The sequence below is a fragment of the Calypte anna genome, chromosome 17 (assembly GCF_003957555.1).
Source record: "Calypte anna isolate BGI_N300 chromosome 17, bCalAnn1_v1.p, whole genome shotgun sequence".
Classification (NCBI taxonomy): domain Eukaryota; kingdom Metazoa; phylum Chordata; class Aves; order Apodiformes; family Trochilidae; genus Calypte; species Calypte anna.
In genome coordinates, this window is record NC_044262.1 from 9,898,868 (window position 1) to 9,919,593 (window position 20,726).

At 54.2% G+C, this 20,726-nt stretch overlaps 1 protein-coding gene across 2 annotated transcripts in view; it reads left to right on the plus strand.

Annotated features, from left to right (window-relative positions):
• Positions 1–18,523, plus strand: part of NOTCH1 (notch receptor 1) — a 41,485-nt gene extending 22,962 nt beyond the window's left edge. The window contains exons 6-34 of one of the 2 annotated variants that reach the window (XM_030461205.1): positions 123–356; positions 450–605; positions 687–872; positions 1,318–1,431; positions 2,043–2,156; positions 3,127–3,360; positions 3,697–3,807; positions 4,531–4,723; positions 4,979–5,124; positions 5,442–5,555; positions 6,572–6,691; positions 7,022–7,174; positions 7,565–7,793; positions 7,933–8,134; positions 8,267–8,420; positions 8,707–8,891; positions 9,076–9,208; positions 9,532–9,789; positions 9,877–9,989; positions 10,423–10,994; positions 11,716–12,141; positions 12,931–13,079; positions 13,724–13,940; positions 14,274–14,364; positions 14,606–14,771; positions 15,500–15,795; positions 16,096–16,243; positions 16,356–16,453; positions 16,904–18,523. In XM_030461205.1, the coding sequence (XP_030317065.1) occupies positions 123–356; positions 450–605; positions 687–872; positions 1,318–1,431; positions 2,043–2,156; positions 3,127–3,360; positions 3,697–3,807; positions 4,531–4,723; positions 4,979–5,124; positions 5,442–5,555; positions 6,572–6,691; positions 7,022–7,174; positions 7,565–7,793; positions 7,933–8,134; positions 8,267–8,420; positions 8,707–8,891; positions 9,076–9,208; positions 9,532–9,789; positions 9,877–9,989; positions 10,423–10,994; positions 11,716–12,141; positions 12,931–13,079; positions 13,724–13,940; positions 14,274–14,364; positions 14,606–14,771; positions 15,500–15,795; positions 16,096–16,243; positions 16,356–16,453; positions 16,904–18,391 (6,800 nt within the window). In that variant the 3' untranslated portion in view covers positions 18,392–18,523. The remainder of the gene's footprint in view (positions 1–122; positions 357–449; positions 606–686; positions 873–1,317; positions 1,432–2,042; positions 2,157–3,126; positions 3,361–3,696; positions 3,808–4,530; positions 4,724–4,978; positions 5,125–5,441; positions 5,556–6,571; positions 6,692–7,021; positions 7,175–7,564; positions 7,794–7,932; positions 8,135–8,266; positions 8,421–8,706; positions 8,892–9,075; positions 9,209–9,531; positions 9,790–9,876; positions 9,990–10,422; positions 10,995–11,715; positions 12,142–12,930; positions 13,080–13,723; positions 13,941–14,273; positions 14,365–14,605; positions 14,772–15,499; positions 15,796–16,095; positions 16,244–16,355; positions 16,454–16,903) is intronic. The other variant, XM_030461206.1, reaches the window with a different exon arrangement.
• The last annotated feature ends 2,203 nt before the right edge of the window (positions 18,524–20,726 follow it).

Here is a 20,726-nt window from a genome sequence, read left to right on the forward strand (position 1 = left end):
ATCCTGCCCTAAGGGATGTGGGGGATTGGGTGGGGAGACACATCCTGCTCCACAGCAATACTGACAGAGCCCCTGGGAGCTGGGCAGCACCAGCCTCACATGGGTGCCCCATGTCCTGGCAGGTCAGTACTGCACTGAGGATGTGGATGAGTGCCAGCTGATGCCCAACGCCTGCCAGAACGGGGGCACCTGCCACAACAACCATGGTGGCTACAACTGCGTCTGTGTCAACGGCTGGACGGGCGAGGACTGCAGTGAGAACATCGATGACTGTGCCATGGCTGCCTGCTTCCACGGGGCCACCTGCCACGACCGAGTGGCCTCCTTCTACTGCGAGTGTCCCCACGGCCGCACAGGTCAGGCCCTGTCCCATTTGGTGGCAGCTCCCTGCGTGTGCCATGATGTGTGTGCCCATCACCCCTGACGTGCTCCTGCCTTTTCCCACCCAGGTTTGCTGTGCCACCTCGATGATGCCTGCATCAGCAACCCCTGCAATGAGGGCTCCAACTGTGACACCAACCCTGTCAATGGCAAAGCCATCTGCACGTGTCCTTCTGGGTACATGGGGCCAGCCTGCAACCAGGACGTGGATGAGTGCTCCCTGGGTGAGTGCTGGGGCTGAGCTTCTGTAGGCATCTGAGGAGCAGCAAGGACCATGTCCTGGAAGCCCTGCTTGTGTTTTTCAGGAGCCAACCCTTGTGAGCACGCAGGGAAATGCATCAACACCCAGGGGTCCTTTGAGTGCCAGTGCCTGCAGGGCTACTCGGGCCCTCGCTGTGAGATCGATGTCAACGAGTGCCTCTCCAACCCCTGTCAGAATGATGCCACCTGCCTGGACCAGATTGGGGAGTTCCAGTGCATCTGCATGCCCGGTGGGTGGGCAGCCCCACTGACCCTACCCCAGTGCTGGGTGCAGGTGGTGAGAGGGCTCTGGGTACCCCTGAATTTTTGCTTGGTTTTGGTTTGGGCAAGGAGGTGTGTGTGTGTGCCTGGGGACAGCACTGGGCAGAAAGAGCTTGGGAGAGGCTGCATGGGGACCCACAGCAATGAGGGGATGGGAGCAGAGCATTGGGCATCATCAGCCATGCTCTGTGCTCCTCTTCTTCAGACCTTGCTGGCTTGGATCAAGCCAAGAGTAGGGAAGTCCAAGTTCAACAGCCATGGAGCAGATTGTGCATCAGGTTCCACCACCTGTAGCACATCTCCTGAGCTGCCTTGCATGAAGATGGGGGCACCAAATACATCCTAGTGTGTTTGTCCTGTGGGTCGTGCCAGCCCCATGCTGCAGGGCTGATGGTTTCTTTGGTCTCTCCACAGGTTATGAGGGGGTTTATTGTGAGATCAACACAGACGAGTGTGCCAGCAGCCCCTGCCTGCACAATGGCAACTGCCTGGACAAGATCAACGAGTTCCACTGCGAGTGCCCCACCGGTATGTGGCACCTGTCCCACTGCCATCGTGGCAGAAACAACACCGTGATGCCTTCCAGCTTGAGCTGGGAAGGAGCTGAAATGGGCTCCTTAAATTTCAGAGTCCCCCCTTAGAATGGGGAGAGGGAGCTGAGCACCTCTTGGCTCTTTCAGTGGGGGGGTTCCCCCGTTGCTGTGAGGGACGGAACCCCATGCAGGCAATGTTGCTCCAGGTCCAGCCCATGGGAGAGGGGAAGAAGGATTAAACCCCGTGGCTTTGCACTTGAAAAGGCCCCTCTTTGGGAAGGAGGGCTGGGGGCTGGGGGGGGGGCGGGGGGCTGCTCCAGCAGCTTTGAATGCGGTGTCAAAGTCACGGGGTGGAGCGGGAGAATGGGGAGACGGTTAATCTGTGAAAGGAGGTTTTGAAGTTCAGAGACTTTGCTCCTCTAGAGATGTAAATAAGATGCTCTCAATGGCGGGTCGCAGCCCCTCATTCAGGGCCCCCAGCAGCCATCCCCATGGAAACCCAGTGCCCGGGCCGGGACGCAGGGGGCCCGGTGGGATCTGCCCGGCGGGCTGGGGGGGGAGGCTGGCGGGTCCTGTGCGGGGACGTGACTTCTCCCTCCATTCCAGGCTTCAACGGGCACCTGTGCCAGTTCGACATCGATGAGTGTGCCAGCACCCCCTGCAAGAACGGTGCCAAGTGCGTGGATGGCCCCAACACCTACAGCTGCGAGTGCACCGAAGGTGAGGGGTCCCCACATCCCAGGAGGGTTCGAGAGGTCCCACCTCACCATGCAATAGAAAGTCACCTTCTCCCTGGTGATGTGCCGTAAAACCACGTTGCCAGACCACAAGTGTCACCTCCCCAAGCGCCCGCCATGGGGGGAGTCCCCAAGCCCAGTGGAAGAGGGGTTGGTCCCTTCCAATGTGACTCCTGAAGGACAGGACCATCCCTTTCCCAGGCAGAGTCAGCGACCCTGCTGCCCAGAAGCCTAACGAGCCCAGAACTCGTTAGGTGTGGCCCCGCAGCAGCCGTCCCGCCGTGCTCCCCACCTCGGTGGCGGGTGGCAGCGAGGGGGACAGCAGGAAGGAAGGAATAAAGCTGCCTCTATGGGGATGCAAGGTGCAGGGCTGCGGGGGCTCTGCTGACCAAAACCCAAGGAACGGTTGCACAAAATGATGACTTGAGCCCTGGTGGCAAACAGTGGCTCTTTTGTGGAGCAGCTCCCGCCAGAAATCTTCCAGCTGAATGGCCTCTAATTAGTGTCTTGCTAATGCCAAGCCCCGATGAAAAGCTGCTATGTGGGCTTGGCGGGGTCTAGTCAAAGCTGTACTTTGTCCTCAGCTCTCCACCCCCAGCCCGGCAGGGAGGGAGCCGGCCAGGAGAATAGGATCTGCCAGGGGGGTTATTATTCGGGGGTGCCTGTGGCTGACCCCCCCCGTGCACGCCGGGAGGAGCTGCGGGTGAGCACGGGGCCCCGCTCCTGAGCTGAAGGGGTTTAATGGGGGTCATTGTGCACCCCAGGACAAAGCCCATGAGCTGGGGGATGACCGACCCCGCGGCCGGCACACCAGGGTGCACCCCTGCCTCTGCCCCGCTCCTGGGGGTCCCGGTGGGGCAGGTGACAGCACCCAGGTGTGCTACCCCACATCTGGCCAGGGTGGAAAGGAGTGTCCCCTATCCTGACCCTGTGTCCCCTCCTCTTCCTGGCAGGTTTCTCAGGTGCTCACTGTGAGATTGACATCAATGAGTGTGACCCTGACCCATGCCACTACGGGACCTGCAAGGACAGCATTGCTGCCTTCACCTGCCTCTGCCAGCCCGGCTACACAGGCCACCGCTGCGACATCAACATCAACGAGTGCCAGAGCCAGCCCTGCAAAAATGGAGGGACCTGCCAGGACAGGAACAACGCCTACCACTGCCTCTGCCCCAAAGGGACCACGGGTGAGCGGGAGGGTTCCCCTGGGGGCTCCACACGGGTCGGCCACACCGGCGCGGCACCCCGGTCCCATCCCTGTCCCCAGGCGGGTTGGCTCCGGGCCACCATTAGCAGCCACCCTGGTGCCAGGGCCAGCCTGGGGCATCCTCGGTGAGGGCAAGTTCTCCCGGTTTGGTGCCCAACTCTGGCAGGAGCCGCGCCCCAGCTGGGAGCTGGGGAGCCGCTTGCGGTGCAGGTGCTTTGTTGTGGAGTAGCCAGGGTGGTGGGTGCTGGGTGGTGGGTGGTGGGTGCTGGCAGGTTTCGTTCTCAGTGACCCCTAACGGCACCACTCTGCTCCCCAGGGCCCAACTGTGAGATCAACCTGGATGACTGTGCCAGCAACCCCTGTGACTATGGCAAGTGCATTGACAAGATCAATGGCTACGAGTGCACCTGTGAGCCGGGGTACACAGGTGAGAGCAGGGCACAGCAACACCACAGCACCCTGGTGACCTGCTCCAGATCCGTCAGTCCCAGAGCATTCCCTCTGCCCACGGGTTGCTTGCAGCTCTGGGGTGTTGGGGAGGTGGGAGGGGAGACGCTGCCGTCCCACTCGCTGGAGGTTTGGCAGCCTCCAGCTCTCCTGCTTGTTCAGGAGGGTGACCCCGGCTCAGGATGGAATCAAAGGGGTGTCTGGTGCCGCGAATTCGACTCCCGCTGCGCCCACTCCCATGGGTATCGGGTTGCTGCCTTGTCCAACTGGTTTGTTTGATGGCTGATGGAGGGCTTTGATGGGAGCAGCCCCCGCTTCTCCCCGCTCACGCGGCCCCTTGTCCTGCTGCCCGCCGGGAGCCACAATAAAGCCTGGCTTTGTCAGCCCCAGCAGGTAGGGTTACAGGCTGAAACCAGCTCCTTTCCTTATTCTCTCCTGGACCAAACGAGGCCAGGGTTCAGCCTCTTCCCAGCCACCTTTAATGAAGCCAGGCAGGCGATGCAGGGGTGTGAAGTCACCCTACCCGGAGTGCAGTGTGCTCCTGCACAGCAGCACACGTGTGCCTGGGGATCTGAGCCTCCAGCAGCCATTTCCCACACAGCTGGAGAAGGATTTGCCTGGTGGGAGCCCCCCAGGAGGAGACGTGCATCCACCGTGCCTTACATCCCACGGGATAACATTTCCTCACTCTTCTCTTTCCCAGGGGGCATGTGCAAGATCAACATCGATGAGTGCTCCAGCAACCCTTGCCACAACGGGGGCACATGCAAAGATGGCATCAATGGCTTCACCTGCCTCTGCCCCGAGGGCTTTCATGACCCCAAGTGCCTGTCCGAAGTGAATGAGTGCAACAGCAACCCCTGCATCCATGGGAAATGCCATGATGGGCTGAATGGGTAGGCTGGAGGACTTGGAGGCTGCTCGGGGGCTGCAGGGACCAAAGGGCCACCTAGGAAAGTCAAGGGTAGAGGCAGGGCAAGAAGCTGTGCCCTGTGTTAGTGTTGTCCATGCTCTGTGCTGGTCCCAGGGGATATTTCCCTTCAGGGACATGACTGTGAGTCTGGGATTTGATGGGTAAATGTTGGCTGGTGGAGCTGGGAGGGCCAGGTCAGACCAGATCCTGTGTTTTATGGCCAAATTTTTCCCCAAAGCTACAGGTGTGATTGTGACCCAGGCTGGAGTGGGACAAACTGTGACATTAACAATAATGAATGTGAATCCAATCCCTGCATGAATGGTGGTACCTGCAAGGACATGACCAGTGGCTACATCTGCACCTGCAGGGAGGGCTTCAGCGGTGAGGACACAGCCAGGGGTGCTTCACTGTCCCCATAATGCTGGGGCATGGGTGGGAGCTGTGGGTGGGTGTCCCCATGATGCTAGATGGGCTGGAGGCTTCACTGTGGGGATGGTGGAAACCCCAGTTCTGGGTAGGGGAGGTGGCAGAGCAGGCAGCCTGGGGACTTTCAGCAGAGTTTCAGCGCCCACAGCTCGAGCTGAGAGCAGAAGGCTCTGCCAGGGCAATAGAGGGGCCATTGCTACCACATCTGCAGTGTACCCTCAGCCCCCTCCCACCTCCAGCACAGCTTCATTTACTTGGTTTTCTTCACACAGGACCCAACTGTCAGACCAATATCAATGAATGTGCATCCAACCCCTGCCTGAACCAGGGCACCTGCATCGACGATGTCGCTGGCTACACCTGCAACTGCCTCCTGCCCTACACAGGTGAGAGGCAGCACCCCGTCCCCCAAGACCCTCTAACCGGGGCTCTGGGGGGGGGGTCCTGCTTTGGGTGTGACATCAAACATGTCCCTCTACCTATGTGACAAGCAAGCACCAAGTCCTCAGTCTTCCCTTGTGTGGCCCCGCCATGGGGCTGCCCATGGCTCCACCTCCCCGTGCTGTGGCACAGCTGGAGGAAATTTGGAAGAGCTTTAGGAAGTGACCAGCCAGAGCTTCCTCCCTCTTCCTCCTCCTCCTCCTCCTCCTCCTGGAGGGCACCAAGGCAGTGGCTCGGCTGCAGCCCATACCCTGGGCAACCGCAGTGCCTGGGTGCCCAGCTTGCACCCCACTGTCCGGGGAGGGGGGAGTGGGTGCTCCCTGCAGCCCCCTTCCTTTCTCCTTCTGTGATGGTGCTGGAAAAAGCGAGCAGAGGCTGAGGGGCTGGGGGATTCTGCTGAGCCCATTCCTGTTTGCCAGCCTCCTGCTTCCGCTCGCGCAGAGCAGCAGCCGGTGCACAATTGCAGGAAGCTGTGAGCTGTTTCCTGCCCTCAGCAGTGGCCATAGAAACCCCTGGGAGGACGGGGACAGGGCAGGCAGGGAGGGGAAGGCTCTGGAAAATAGCAAAGGCCAGTTCAGGAGATATTGGCTGACAGGGAAGATAAGGGTTCAGAGGGAACGTGTCCCTTAGCTGGATGTAAACAGGAAAAGTGGCTGAGAGGGACCGGGGAGGGAGAGAGCAAAAGGGGAAAGACATCCCGAGCAGCGTTTCCCTGCCAAAGGAAGTGTGCAGAGGTTTAATGCAGCTCAGATTGCCAGGACCTAAAGGATTCACAGGGGTCCTGGGGTCACAGGGACCACGAAAAGAGCAGATGGCCCCAGCTGGATTGCCCCAGGGTGGGGAGGAAAGCCAGAACCTGCCCCGAGGCTGGCAGTAGTCTGAAGAAGGGGACAGGGGTAGCAGGGTCTTGGGCTACCGGTGGCTTTGGAGGGGGTCCCAGCAGGTGTTTGTGCCTCTGCAGGAGCCACCTGTGAGGATGTGCTGGCCCCCTGTGCTGGCAGCCCCTGCAAGAACGGCGGTGAGTGCCAGGAGTCAGAGGACTACGAGAGCTTCTCCTGCAGTTGCCCATCTGGCTGGCAAGGTAGGGACCCAGCCTGGCTGGGGATTCAGCACACAGCATTCCACTCTCCACGACTTCTCAGAGAGTCAAAGATGGAGGGGAGGGAGCGTGGCCAGAGAGCAGGTGGCTGTCTGTGTGTCCTGCAGGACAGGAGCACCCTTACAGGGTACCCAGCCTTGGGCAGGGTCCTGGCTTGTGTGGATGGGACGTGGCCATCACCTGCACCCCTTGGAGAGGGTGGTTTGCTGTCAGGGCTCCCATCCTGGTGCCCAAGACCATAATCATCATCATCCCTGGGGCTTTCACCAGCACCTGCAGCCCACACAGTCCCTGTCCCCCTCTGTCCTGCAGGTCAGACCTGTGAGATTGACATCAACGAGTGTGTGAAGAGCCCCTGCCGCAACGGGGCCACGTGCCAGAACATCAACGGGAGCTACCGCTGCGCCTGCAGGACCGGCTTCACCGGCCGCAACTGCGACACCGACATCGACGACTGCAAACCCAGTAAGAGCAGAGGCTGCTGCCCTGAGCTGTCGGCATCTCTGCCCCTCCTGGGGCCAGGAGCCCTGTGGCATGGGCCATCCCCAGCCACTGCTTCAGTCGGGACCGTGCTGCAAACCCGTTTGGGTGTTTTGAGCACGTCCCGGTCGAGCAGTGTCAGTGCGAGGCCAGGTGGGAGCTGTCAGGAAGGAAGCTTTGGGGGGAAAGCTGAGGTGCAGGCAGTGAGCGAGTGTGTCCCATGTGTCCTCCTTGTTCCAGATCCCTGGGCTCTGTCACATCCCTCCACGCAGCTGGGGGACACACAGGGACAGTGCTGTGGGGCAGCTCTTGGGCAGGGCTGCTGCACCAGGGCTGGACCCACTGCTGCTTCTTACACGTGTCCCTCCTCACCAGATCCGTGCCACAATGGTGGCTCCTGCTCTGATGGCATTGGCACATTCTTCTGCGAGTGCCTGGCTGGTTTCCGTGGGCCCAAGTGTGAGGAGGACATCAACGAGTGTGCCAGCAACCCCTGCAAGAATGGTGCCAACTGCACCGACTGTGTCAACAGCTACACCTGCACCTGCCCCTCCGGCTTCAGTGGCATCCACTGTGAGAACAACACCCCTGACTGCACAGAGAGGTACAGCCTCCCCTTGGGCAGGGCTGGAGCAAGGGGTTGAGGTCCCAGCACTGCCCCACAACCCTGGGCCTGTTTGTGGGGGTTTTGGGGTGGAAGATGTCCAGCAGTGACTCACTGGATGTGATGTTTGTGTTCCCAGCTCCTGCTTCAACGGTGGGACTTGTGTGGATGGCATCAACACCTTCACCTGCCTCTGTCCACCCGGTTTCACGGGCAGCTACTGCGAGCACAACATTAATGAGTGTGACTCCAAACCGTGCCTGAACGGGGGCACGTGTCAGGACAGCTATGGGACATACAAGTGCACTTGTCCACAGGGATACACTGGGCTCAACTGCCAGGTAGAGGAGCTTTGGGCTGTTGGCCACTGACCCCAGTGTCCTGGGGTGGGGATCTAGGGGGTCACTGCAGTCTTGCCTCCTGCAGAAACCCTGCTGGGTGCTGATCCCCATCCTTTGCTCTGCTTTCCCCAGAACCTGGTGCGTTGGTGTGACTCCTCTCCCTGCAAAAATGGAGGCAAGTGCTGGCAGACCAACAACCTGTACCGCTGTGAGTGCAACAGTGGATGGACAGGGCTCTACTGTGATGTCCCCAGTGTCTCTTGCGAGGTGGCTGCTAAGCAGCAAGGTCAGTCTCTGCCATGTGTACAGCCTCACAGGGCCAGGGTGGGGTGCCCAGGTGCCTCTGTGGTGGGCACTGCCCAGGAACATGCTCAGTTCTCTTGGTGGGGATCCTCAGCAAAACCAGAGCAATCTCAAGGATTGCTGTAACGTGCAGTGACTGCATGTGTGACTGCACCCTGTGGCTGCAGTCCTGGCTGTGATCCTCAGAGGGGCACGTGGTGGCCAGGATGTGGCCCTGTGGTGTGTGGGTGTCACCAGGGTCCCCCATCTCACTCCCCTCTCCTCGGCAGGTATCGACGTAGCACATCTGTGCAGGAATTCAGGGCTCTGTGTGGACACTGGCAACACCCACTTCTGCCGCTGCCAGGCTGGCTACACCGGCAGCTACTGTGAGGAGCAGGTGGATGAGTGCTCCCCCAACCCCTGCCAGAACGGAGCCACCTGCACAGACTACCTGGGAGGCTACTCCTGTGAGGTGGGTGCCACGAGGAGCAGAGGTGCACCAGTTACTGCCTTTCTCCTGTCCAAAGAGCTGCCCCAGCTTCGGGCTAGCCCGATGTCCCTTCACTGAGTTGAAGGCTGGGGTGCTGGCTGTGCTCCTGCAGCCATGTGGGAATTGAATGAACCTCTCAGATAGTTCCCTTCTTCCCTCCTTGTAGTGCGTGGCTGGTTATCATGGAGTTAACTGCTCAGAGGAGATCAATGAGTGCTTGTCCCACCCGTGCCAGAATGGAGGAACCTGCATCGATCTCATCAATACCTACAAATGCTCCTGCCCCAGAGGAACTCAAGGTAAATTAATTCCCCAGGCTGGGGCATTAGTGGGCTGAGTACAGATATCCTCAGTATCTGCTCATTAGCTGCTGGGGCTAGTGGAAGCAGATGCAAGGGTAGAGGTTTGTGTCTGCTCGAGAGCTTAGCTGTCAAGGCCAGGCAGCCTTGGGCGTGAGCTGCGTGGTGCTGAGTGCCTCCTCCTGCCAGAGCAGCAGCTCAGGCTGCCACTGAGCTGGTCAGGCTCAGCCCCTTGGCAGGGAAGGCTGACGCAAGGGACCACCTTGTGGGCACCCTGATATACTGTTTGATGAGCTGTGTGGGTTGTTCCCCCATTTCTCTAGGGGTGCACTGTGAGATCAATGTGGATGACTGCAGCCCTTTCTTTGATCCCGTCACCCTGGGGCCCAAGTGCTTTAACAATGGCAAGTGCACGGATCGGGTAGGTGGCTACAGCTGCATCTGCCCCCCTGGCTTTGTAGGGGAGCGCTGCGAGGGAGATGTCAACGAGTGCCTGTCCAACCCCTGCGATGCCCGCGGCACCCAGAACTGCGTGCAGCGGGTCAATGACTACAAATGCGAGTGCCGACCTGGCTATGCGGGTGAGCACTGCGGCCCCCCAGCCCTGCAGCACCCCCCCCAAACCTCCAGCCTTCCTCTGGCCCTCACCTCCTCCTCTCCCTCGGCAGGCCGTCGCTGTGACACCGTGGTGGATGGCTGCAAAGGCAAACCCTGCAGGAACGGGGGAACGTGCGCAGTTGCCAGCAACACTGGCCGGGGTTTCATCTGCAAATGTCCCCCGGTAGGTACCTGCTCCTCTCCAGCTCTGAGGGTGAAGTGTTGCACGGGCTCTGCAAGTCAGCCCCGAGCAGACAGGGGCAGTTGAGGGGCCAGATTAGCCAGGGGTAAGCATGGAAGGGAAGATGCTTTGATGGGGTTGCTCAAATCCCTCCTGGTTTAGGGTCAGGGAGAAGGAGGAGGCTCAGCCCTGTAGGTGCAACACATGGCTCTGTGGTACCCCCTTGCCTGGCTGGCCATTACTTCCACCATATAAAGGTGGAGCAGGCAGGTATGGAGAAGAGCTCCCTACATTTTGAAGAGGATGTTTTCATGGGTTTTAATTCCACTGATGCCCTATGTCACTAGGTTTGCGCTGCATTTCCCAGCACACACACGTGTTTTAAGGGGCTTGTAGGACATCGTCAGTGACTCTCTCATTGCTGTCACCTCCCCAGGGTTTCGTAGGTGCCACCTGTGAGAATGACTCCCGCACCTGCGGGAACCTGCACTGCCTGAACGGTGGCACCTGCATCTCCATCCACAAGAGCTCCAAGTGCATGTGCACGCCGGCCTTCACGGGTCCCGAGTGCCAGTACCCGGCCAGCAGCCCCTGCACATCCAACCCCTGCTACAACGGGGGCACCTGCGAGTTCTTCAGCGATGCCTCCCCCTACTACCGCTGCAACTGCCCTGCCAACTTCAACGGCCTCAACTGCCACATCCTCGACTTTGATTTCCAAGGAGGGATCGGGCAGGATATCATCCCACCCAAAATTGAGGAGAAGTGCGAGATCGCGGTTTGCGCGGGCTACGCCGGCAACAAGATCTGTGATGGGAAATGCAACAACCACGCCTGTGGCTGGGATGGGGGAGATTGCTCCCTCAACTTCAACGACCCCTGGAAGAACTGCTCCCAGTCCCTCCAGTGCTGGAAGTACTTCAACGATGGCAAGTGTGACTCTCAGTGCAATAACGCTGGCTGCCTCTATGATGGATTTGACTGCCAGAAGTACGAAGGGCAGTGCAAGTAAGTGACTTGCTTGTTTGCCCTCTTATTTTAAAGCCATGACCTCTGTACTGATGCTCTGGGGGTATTTTTCTGGTTGCATCTGCTAAAGCTCCCAAGTACAGAGCTGTTGGTTGCTCTCTACATTCTGTTCTGCAGCTTTTGGGGCTGCAACTCGAGCAACCGCACTTGCTTGTGGTCTTGCTGAGTTTATGTACACATGGAGTCTCCGGGTTTGGCTCCTTCCAGATGGCTTCCTTGTATCACCCCACAGAAGTGGAGTCTCCCACTCACAGTAGTAGCACAGTCAATTTCAGTGTAGGGAGACCCCAGATGGAAGAGCAGCCGTAAAACATGATGATGTTAACATCCAGGCATTTACCAAACATTGTCTTTGGCAATAGCAGGAGATTAATCCCAGGTTCCTGGACAAACTCTGGTCTGAGTAACTATTCTGTGTCTCCATGTCTTCTCTGCATCACAGTAATTTCTCCTTTTTTCTGGCATCTAAATTGCAACTTAGAATTTAACAGCTGCTGTCTTTCACCTGCAGAGGTGAATGTTTCACAGCACTGCATGAAGCAGTTGCCTTCTATGTGAACTAGCTTAAGTGTCTATCAGGATGAAGAATATTTATACAAAAGAGAGGTCCTTGGACCACTGCTTATTTTCTCAGCAGATGGGTAATACACACAGTACGTGGTCTGATTCATTCTTCTACCTTTCTTTTTCTTCTGCCCAGCCCTCTGTATGATCAGTACTGCAAAGACCACTTCTCAGATGGTCACTGTGACCAGGGCTGCAATAATTTTGAGTGTGAATGGGATGGTCTGGACTGTGCAAACATGCCAGAGAAGCTTGCAGATGGCACACTGGTGGTGGTGGTGCTCATCACTCCTGAGAACCTGAAGAACAACTCGTTCAACTTCCTGCGGGAGCTGAGCCGCGTGCTGCACACCAACGTGGTCTTCAAGAAGAACCCCAAGGGGGAATATATGATCTTTCCATACTATGGCAATGCAGAGGAGCTGAAAAAGCATTACATCAAGAGGTCAACAGAGGACTGGTCAGATATGTCTAGTGCTGTCATCAACAAAGTAAAGAGCAGCCTCTACTCCAGGGTTGGCAGAAGGCAGAAGAGAGAGCTCGATCAGATGGACATCAGGGGGTAAGGGGGACCAATGGGCTCCTTTGACACTGAGCAGCATTTGTTTTCTGTGTCCATAATAGTAACACGCTCTGAAGGGAAGGAAGTAGGTCAGATAATTGTGTTTAGACGTAGCTTTCTGTGTGAATAGAAACCGGAGTTTGCTCTCATGTGGAAAAGCAAGTGCTCGCTCAGGAATCCCTGGTACAATGCTGAGCTGACTCTCACGATTGAAGGAGTCCTGTGTATTGTTGGGAACTGGGGCCGGGCTGGGTGGGACCTGGAAGTAGAGGTTGGCCTGACCGACTGTCTGACTTCAGGAAGTCATTAAGTTAAGCCTCACTTTGTCCCTGGGAAATGCTTTCTAGAGCTTTGTTGTAACACTCAATTACTGCAAGCCGTGTTTGGAGATCTTTGGTATAAACATATAGATCTAACCTTCTCCCTCTCTCTGGGCTCAATCAAAAGTCACCAAAAGCAAAGGAGTTAGAGTGGCAGAACTGATGTGAAAAGATCTGAGGGCTCCCAAACTGCATTACTGAAGATACATAGTGTCTGAGGAATCTTAAAACATGGTGAAGCAGAGACTCCCTTCCATTCCTGTAGATAAGGAGGTAGATTTCACAGTGAACATCAAGACAAATTCAGTAGCCCACGAGTGTGAGTTGCAGGGCTGGGCCACAGGGAAGCAAGGGCATGGGTTCCCACCTTCTGATTCCCACTGATGGGGAGTTAAGAAGGGAATGGAGATGGATCTTGCTGCCTCCTCAGCGTGGTCACTGCTCATGTTTCTCATTGACTCTTGCACAGATCCATCGTCTACTTGGAAATCGACAACCGCCAGTGCATCCAGTCATCTTCCCAGTGCTTCCAGAGTGCAACTGATGTGGCAGCATTCCTGGGTGCTTTGGCCTCCCTTGGCAACCTGAACATACCCTACAAAATAGAAGCTGTTAAAAGTAAGTATGGCTGGTCAGCTGGGGGGGAGAGACAGCCAAAACTTCCCAGCCTCATCCATGTTTAAATTATCTGTCAGCTGGCTACACATGAGCACAGTTGGGTTTTAATAACCTCACCTCTGTTTTTTTTTTTTCTTCCCCTTTAAGTCTCTTCTTAAAAAATTTGCAAGAAACCAGTTTATTATTTTTGCTTATTCCAGGTTTACTTAAAAATCATTATCACTATAAAAGTTATTAAAAAAAAAAAAACAAACCAAGAAAAGACAGAAAACCCAACCAGCTCAAATCAATCAGTGACATGCAAGGAGTTGAAGTTTGTATCTTGAAAATCCCCCCTAAATCCTTTTGTCTTAACAGCTCAATGCAAGCGCAATGATTTGAAGTTTGCTAATCCTTTTCCTTAAAGGAGAAAAAAGTGAAGCTGTCTCCTGATGCAGCCTGCCTTGTGCAGCCGAGAATCTGCCGATAGTTTGCAATTCTGATTAATAGCGTATAAAATGACCTTATTTTGGGGAGGGGGGGGGGGCTGATTTAGATCAGCTTTAGGTACCTCTATTAACTAATTTTGCTTCATTTCCACTCTGCCACTGGTTTGCTATGCAGCTTAATGTCTCGGCCTCTCTTTGTGCCCCACTGTTTTGTAGGTGAAACAGCTGAGCCCACGAAGAACTCCCAGCTGTATCCTATGTACGTGGTGGGGGCTGTGCTGGTCTTGCTCGCTTTCTTTGGAGTGGGAGTACTGGTGTCTCGCAAGCGGCGCAGGGAGCATGGGCAGCTTTGGTTCCCAGAAGGCTTCAAAGTGACAGAGTCGAGCAAGAAGAAGCGACGAGAACCACTCGGGGAGGATTCTGTGGGACTCAAGTGAGTGATTTGTTTGCCTAACCTCTTCCACACAGCGCAGAGGGGATGCTCGGGGCTCTTCCGAGAGAACCCATCAGAGTTTTGTTCTCTAGTGCATGGTGTTGGGGCAGCAGAGAGGAGAAAAATCAGGTTTCCTAAAGTTCTGTATGGCGAAAACAACATTCCCATCTGGAGGAGGGTTTTAAATGCTTTGTGGTCTGTTTGCACTCGGTAAAAAATGAAAGGGGAACCTCCTGGAAATTGCCTTGTTGATTCTTCTGTCAGTTTGTGCATGAACACAGTCTGTCACAAACTGCAGAGGAGTTAATTTTCTGTATGGTTTTATTTTTAAAGACCCCTGAAAAATGCTTCAGATGGCACGCTGATGGATGACAACCAAAATGAGTGGGGTGATGAGGAGACTTTGGACACCAAGAAGTTCAGGGTAAGCTCACTGCCATGTTCCCTTTCTGTGCTACAAGTCGTCCCTCGCTGGGTTCTGCCATGGAAGGAGCAGAGTGCTGCAGAAAGCAGCAGAGCAGAGGGACCCTCAGGTCTGCCCTGCTCATTCCTGCTGCCTCCTTCCTTGCAAATCCGTGTGTGACAAACCCACCTCTGAGACTGGCAGAATGTCCCAGGCTAGAGCTCAGCTTTGGTCAGTGCTCATGTCTGCTGTCCTTCCCCAGTTTGAGGAGCAGGCAATGCTGCCTGACACGGATGACCAGACGGATCACCGGCAGTGGACCCAGCAGCACCTGGATGCTGCTGACCTACGAATCTCCTCCATGGCACCCACTCCACCCCAGGGGGAAATCGATGCAGACTGCATGGATGTCAATGTCAGAGGGCCCGGTAAGGTGGACTCCTTTTTGCTTTTGTGCTGCTTGTCAGCTAATCTAAAATCCTCTCTTGCCTTGTGAGTAGTCCCAGACAGCCCTACCTGTCTCCATGGCTAGTGTGATGCCCTGGCTAGCCATGCTGCATTGCATGGCTGCTGTTGTGTATGATTTAGAGATAGACCTTGTCACGTTTTGCTTTCCATGAGATCTCTTTGGTTTAGTCACTGAAACAGAAATTAGAGGAGACAGAAGTACCTGTTAAATCACCCAGTTTATCTCTCTGCCACTCTTTGATTCATCTCCTTCCACTCAACTGCACGTTTCACAATCTTCTTTTCAAGTTTTTACATGTATTAATAGCTAATAGACTTTTAAATTATTACAAACATTTGGTCTTCCCCACACCTATGAAACTGTCCTCTGAAATAATAAAAACATTTAAGGCTGTGCTGTGCCATACTCGAGATTGCCTCGAGCCACCCTCCTTATAAATTGCACCTTAGTGTGGAAGCCAGCAGATGAAATAGGAAAAGCAGCGAGTGGTGAGATACCACTGGGGAATTTCAGATCCATATCACAGGAAGGATACTCGTGTTTGATGTTTAGAACAGTCAGAAACTGAGTCTTGCTGCACCCAGGAGAATAAGCATCTCTCACAGCTGAAGCATCTCACTGAGCCGCCAGCATTACGGGGAGGTCAAACCCCTTTCCTCACCGAGTGTCACCACCCCTGCTTTTCAGATGGCTTCACCCCCCTGATGATCGCCTCGTGCAGCGGAGGAGGGCTGGAAACGGGCAACAGTGAAGAGGAGGACGATGCCCCCGCCGTCATTTCGGATTTCATTTACCAAGGAGCCAGTTTACACAACCAGACCGACCGCACCGGCGAGACCGCACTGCACCTGGCTGCCCGCTACTCCCGCTCCGACGCCGCCAAGCGCCTGCTGGAAGCCAGCGCGGATGCCAACATCCAGGATAACATGGGCAGGACCCCCCTCCACGCTGCCGTCTCTGCAGATGCTCAAGGAGTCTTCCAGGTAACTGGTAACTCCCCTTCGGCCACCGGTCTCAGGGGGTTTCTGGGGAAGCGTTGGTGTCGGGTGAGACGCGTGGCAGAGCTTGTCGTGGGGTCTCCAGCTCCTCTTGGGCAAGGCTGTGAAAACTCCTCCTGAGGCAGGGCAGAATGCAGCAACTCCATCTGGATCTGCACCCCTGGACTGGAGGGATCAACCTCTGGAAAGGAGGTTGCATGGTCCTGAGGCCTGGGTGGGTGCTGGAGTGACTGCTGTCTGTCCCTCCCTCCTAATGTTTGTGCTCCCTGCACGTCCCTGCTGCAGATCCTGATCAGGAACAGGGCAACCGACCTCGACGCTCGCATGCACGACGGGACCACTCCTCTGATCCTGGCCGCTCGCCTGGCTGTGGAGGGCATGCTGGATGATCTCATCAACTGCCACGCAGATGTCAACGCCGTGGATGACCTAGGTACCACAGGCAGCTACACCACGGGCTGCCTCAGAGGTGGAAGGGGAGAGCTGCTTGTTGTTACTCTGATCACTCTCTAATACCTGTTGTATTTTGTGCTCTTCCTCCGTAGGCAAGTCAGCACTGCACTGGGCAGCTGCTGTCAATAATGTTGAAGCTGCAGTAGTCCTCCTGAAGAATGGTGCCAATAAGGATATGCAGAACAACAAGGTAAGGGTCCCCTGGGCTGGCACGAGCAAGGAAAGAACCATGTGGAAGTCTGTTAAAGGATAATGTTAGCCTAAAATACAACATTGTCTGGCTCTGAGACTGACTTGATTGTTCTGCTGTGAATAAAGCTGTTGAATTTAGCTCAAAGAAGCATTGTAGGGTTTGGTCCTATGGCTGATGCTGAAGGGCTGTGCAGTGCTTGGTGAGCAATATGATAGAATGTTGGACATCTCCTTGCATGTTCTGGGTCACTCATAGGGTTCCTAGTTTGATATTAGTATAAGGACGTGGCTCAGCAGGGTAGGAACAAGCAGCAGCAAAACCTCACCAGAGGAGAGCCCATTACAGTCTGTGCCACCCAGCTGTGTGGTGTTGGGTGTGGAGCTCAGCATAGTGTTAGCCTCCGAGAATCTGTGAACTTAAACCTAACCATCTCTGCTGGCTTTCCAGGAGGAGACCCCACTCTTCCTCGCAGCCAGAGAAGGGAGCTACGAAACTGCCAAGGTCCTGCTGGACCATTTTGCCAACCGTGACATCACGGACCACATGGACCGTCTGCCCCGGGACATCGCCCAGGAGCGGATGCACCACGACATCGTCCGGCTGCTGGATGAGTACAACCTGGTGCGGAGCCCCCCGCTGCACAACGGTCCCCTGGGGGCACCCACGCTGTCCCCACCACTCTGCTCTCCCAACAGCTACATCGGCAACCTGAAACCTGCTGTCCAAGGCAAGAAGGCCAGGAAGCCCAGTACCAAGGGGCTGAGCTGCAACGGCAAGGATGCCAAAGACCTCAAAGCCCGGAGGAAAAAATCCCAAGATGGGAAAGGATGTCTGCTTGACAACTCCAGCGTGTTGTCTCCTGTGGACTCCCTGGAATCGCCCCATGGGTACCTGTCAGATGTCGCCTCTCCTCCGCTGATGACCTCTCCCTTTCAGCAGTCCCCTTCCATGCCTCTGAATCATCTTCCAGGCATGCCTGATGCCCACATGAGCATCAACCACCTCAACATGGCGGGCAAGCAGGACATGGCCATGGGGAACTCCAGCAGGATGGCCTTCGATTCCGTGCCACCACGTCTCTCCCACCTGCCTGTCTCCAGCCCCAGCACCGTGATGAGCAGCACCCCCATGAGCTTCTCCGTCGGCGGGGCGGGGGGTCTGAGTGGGCAGTGTGATTGGCTGACCAGGCTGCAGAACGGCATGGTGCAGAACCAGTACAACCCCATGAGAGGCAACATGCAGCCAGGAGCTCACCAGCAGGCACAGAACCTCCAGCACGGCATGATGACCTCCCTGCACAACGGCCTGCCCACCACCAGCTTGTCACAGATGATGAGCTACCAAGCCATGCCCAGCACCCGGCTGGCTTCTCAGCCTCACCTGCTGCCCAGCCAGCAGCTCCAGCAGATGCAGCAGCAGCAGATGCAGCAGCAGAACATGCAGCCGCAACAGCAGCCGCAGCAACCCCAGCAGCAGCCGCAGCCGCAGCAGCAGCAGCAGCAGCCACCCCAGCAGCAGCATCACAACCCCAGCTCCAACGCCAGCGGTCACATCGGCCAAAATTTCCTTGGTGCGGAGCTGAGCCAGCCCGAGATGCAGCCAGTGAGCAGCAGTACCATGGCAGTCCACACCATCCTGCCTCAAGATTCCCAGATGCTGCCAACATCTCTGCCATCCACCCTCGCCCAGCCCATGACCACCACCCAGTTCCTAACTCCACCTTCCCAGCACAGTTATTCCTCCCCCTTGGACAACACCCCCAGCCACCAGCTCCAGGTGCCCGACCACCCTTTCCTAACGCCGTCTCCGGAGTCTCCGGACCAGTGGTCCAGTTCTTCTCCTCACTCCAACGTGTCCGACTGGTCCGAGGGCATGTCCAGCCCTCCCACCAGTATGCAGTCACAGATGGGACACATCCCTGAAGCCTTCAAGTAAAAGAGGCTCTGGCAGAGACACTGGCACCCAGTGGGAGTTAGAAGCTCGAGGGAGAATTTTTTTTTTTAAAAGGACAGTGGATGCTTTTATTAAAGGATCCTTTTAAAATATGTTTTTATAAAAAAAAAAAAAGTTAAAAAGACAATTCCTCCTTTTTTTTTTTTTAGTATTTATTTATGTACTTTTTATTTTACATGAAAACACTGCCTTTTTATTTATATGTTCTATTGCTAAGAACTCAATGTGGGACACCAGTTGTGCTTCAAGAAATCAAAAAATTAGGTTTTTATAGGACATTCTCTTTTATTTGGGGGGGGTTTCATTGTGTTTGATTTGAGAGAAAATGTTTATGTAAAGCTGTGAGCAGCAATTTGTGGTTCTGAAATGCCATTAATTTATTTTTTTTCTCTTTCTACTCGGAAAGAGAGGTGAGAAAGAAAAGGGAAAGGAAAAGTTGACTTAAAATACCACTCCTTGGGAAAAAAGAATTAAATAAGGACAGATTTTTGAAATGTGCTTTAAAATGTCTTCTTTGCTGTTATATCTGAGAGGACATTTTATGGTACCAGTCATGAATCTTTGTTTAAATTTCATTATTATATAGTTGTACATTTGCCTTGATAATAGACTTTTTTGTTCTCTCTTGTTTTTATATATATAAAAATATATATTTAAAAGATTTTTATCATCTTAAAAAAAATAATATTGGGATTATAGACCTGTAAGAACAGGTCCTAAGCTAAAAAAAAAAAGACCCCTAAAAACCATGAATTTCATCCCCCACCAAACAGAAGAGTATTTGCCAAACTTTAGGGAGTGTGTACCAAACCCATAGCTGTGGAGTTTACACACAAAGGAGACTTCATTTGACTTCGAGTATCTTTACTGGGTTTTTTGTTTGTTTGTTTGTTTGTTTTTGGTTGGTTGCTTTTTTTTTCATGTTTGCATTTGAGTAACTGTTTTAAGAAATAAATGCCAATATAAACTTGTAAACCACATCCTTATTTTAAGGATGGCCTGCCTGTTTTGAAGGTGTGTCTATGGATGCAGACACCCTGAGTGAGATTACAAAGCATTTTAATGCTGCCACCACCCAGTCCTCGCCCCTGTCCCTGGCTCCTCTGGCAGCACCAGTGCTGGGTGCTCAGCAGAAGGTGCTGCCAGGATTTTTGGGGTGCAGGAGGGGTGAAGGGCAGCACGGCCCTGTCTGTGCTGTGAGACTTTAACATTTTGTTCTTGGTAGTCTGGAGTGATGCATCTTTTTTTAATATTGATGCTCACTCTCTCTGTGTATCATGTATAGTATAAGCCTGTGGCAGATTTAACGTTTGTAAATATGTTTTGTTTTAAAGAAAAGGTGGATTTTGTTTCAAAAATCTCAATGAGCAAGTCTTAAATATATCAGAAATATATCACCTTAGAGAGGTGTTGGAATATCACTCACTCGGGTGCAAAGGCAAGCAGACACCCTAAGACTAGATATGTGTATGGGACAGGCAGATAGAGAGCAGTTAATCCAGAAAACCTAAGAAAAGGGTTCCTTTTCCTCATTACTTTTGATTAGAACACCAAATAAAATGGATATTTCTCAAGGCACAGGCGCCTTGCTGAGCACTCATCTTAGTTAACATTTCAGACCATTGTTCTTGTGACATGCCTAATATGAGTGATAAAAACATCACGTGGTGTTGAATCTTCCTATGTTTTATAAACTAGAGTGTAGTTTAAGAAAAGATATCTTCTGTAATAAAGTTATCTACCTGCAAAGTTGTAGTTTGCAAAAATGATGTATTTTTTTTGTTAACTGATTTGCAATAAATGATGCTTCTGGGCATCTAGATTTTACTAAAACCGGAATCTAGTGCTTTTGTTATGGATTAGTTGAAGTCTGGGCCTGCTACCTGCTGTCTTTCAATACTGGAGGGCTACCTCAGCGTAAAGAACCAGCACTTCCCTAACACCTTGGTCCCTGTGTTGAAGCTCAGAGCAAGGCTTTGGACAGTGAAAATTTATCCTTAACTTGTGCAGAACTCTCTGACTTGAGCTGTCTGGTTTGAGGAAGGCAGGAGGGGCCCTGCCAGGATGAGCTCTGCCCAAGGAGCCCTTTTCCTGTGCTGTGGGTGCTCCTGGGAGCTGTGGGTGCTCCTGGTGTGGCACAGAACTGGAAATCCATCCTATGGCACCACTGAGGGACAGCAGCACCCAAGGGATGCCACTGTTTCCCTGATGCCACCCCTGGGACAAGCACCCTGCTTAGATGTTTGCTGTCCTGGCTGTGCTCAAGACTTTTAAGGTAAGTTCATTTAACTTTTTCTCTTCCCCACAGGGCCTCTGT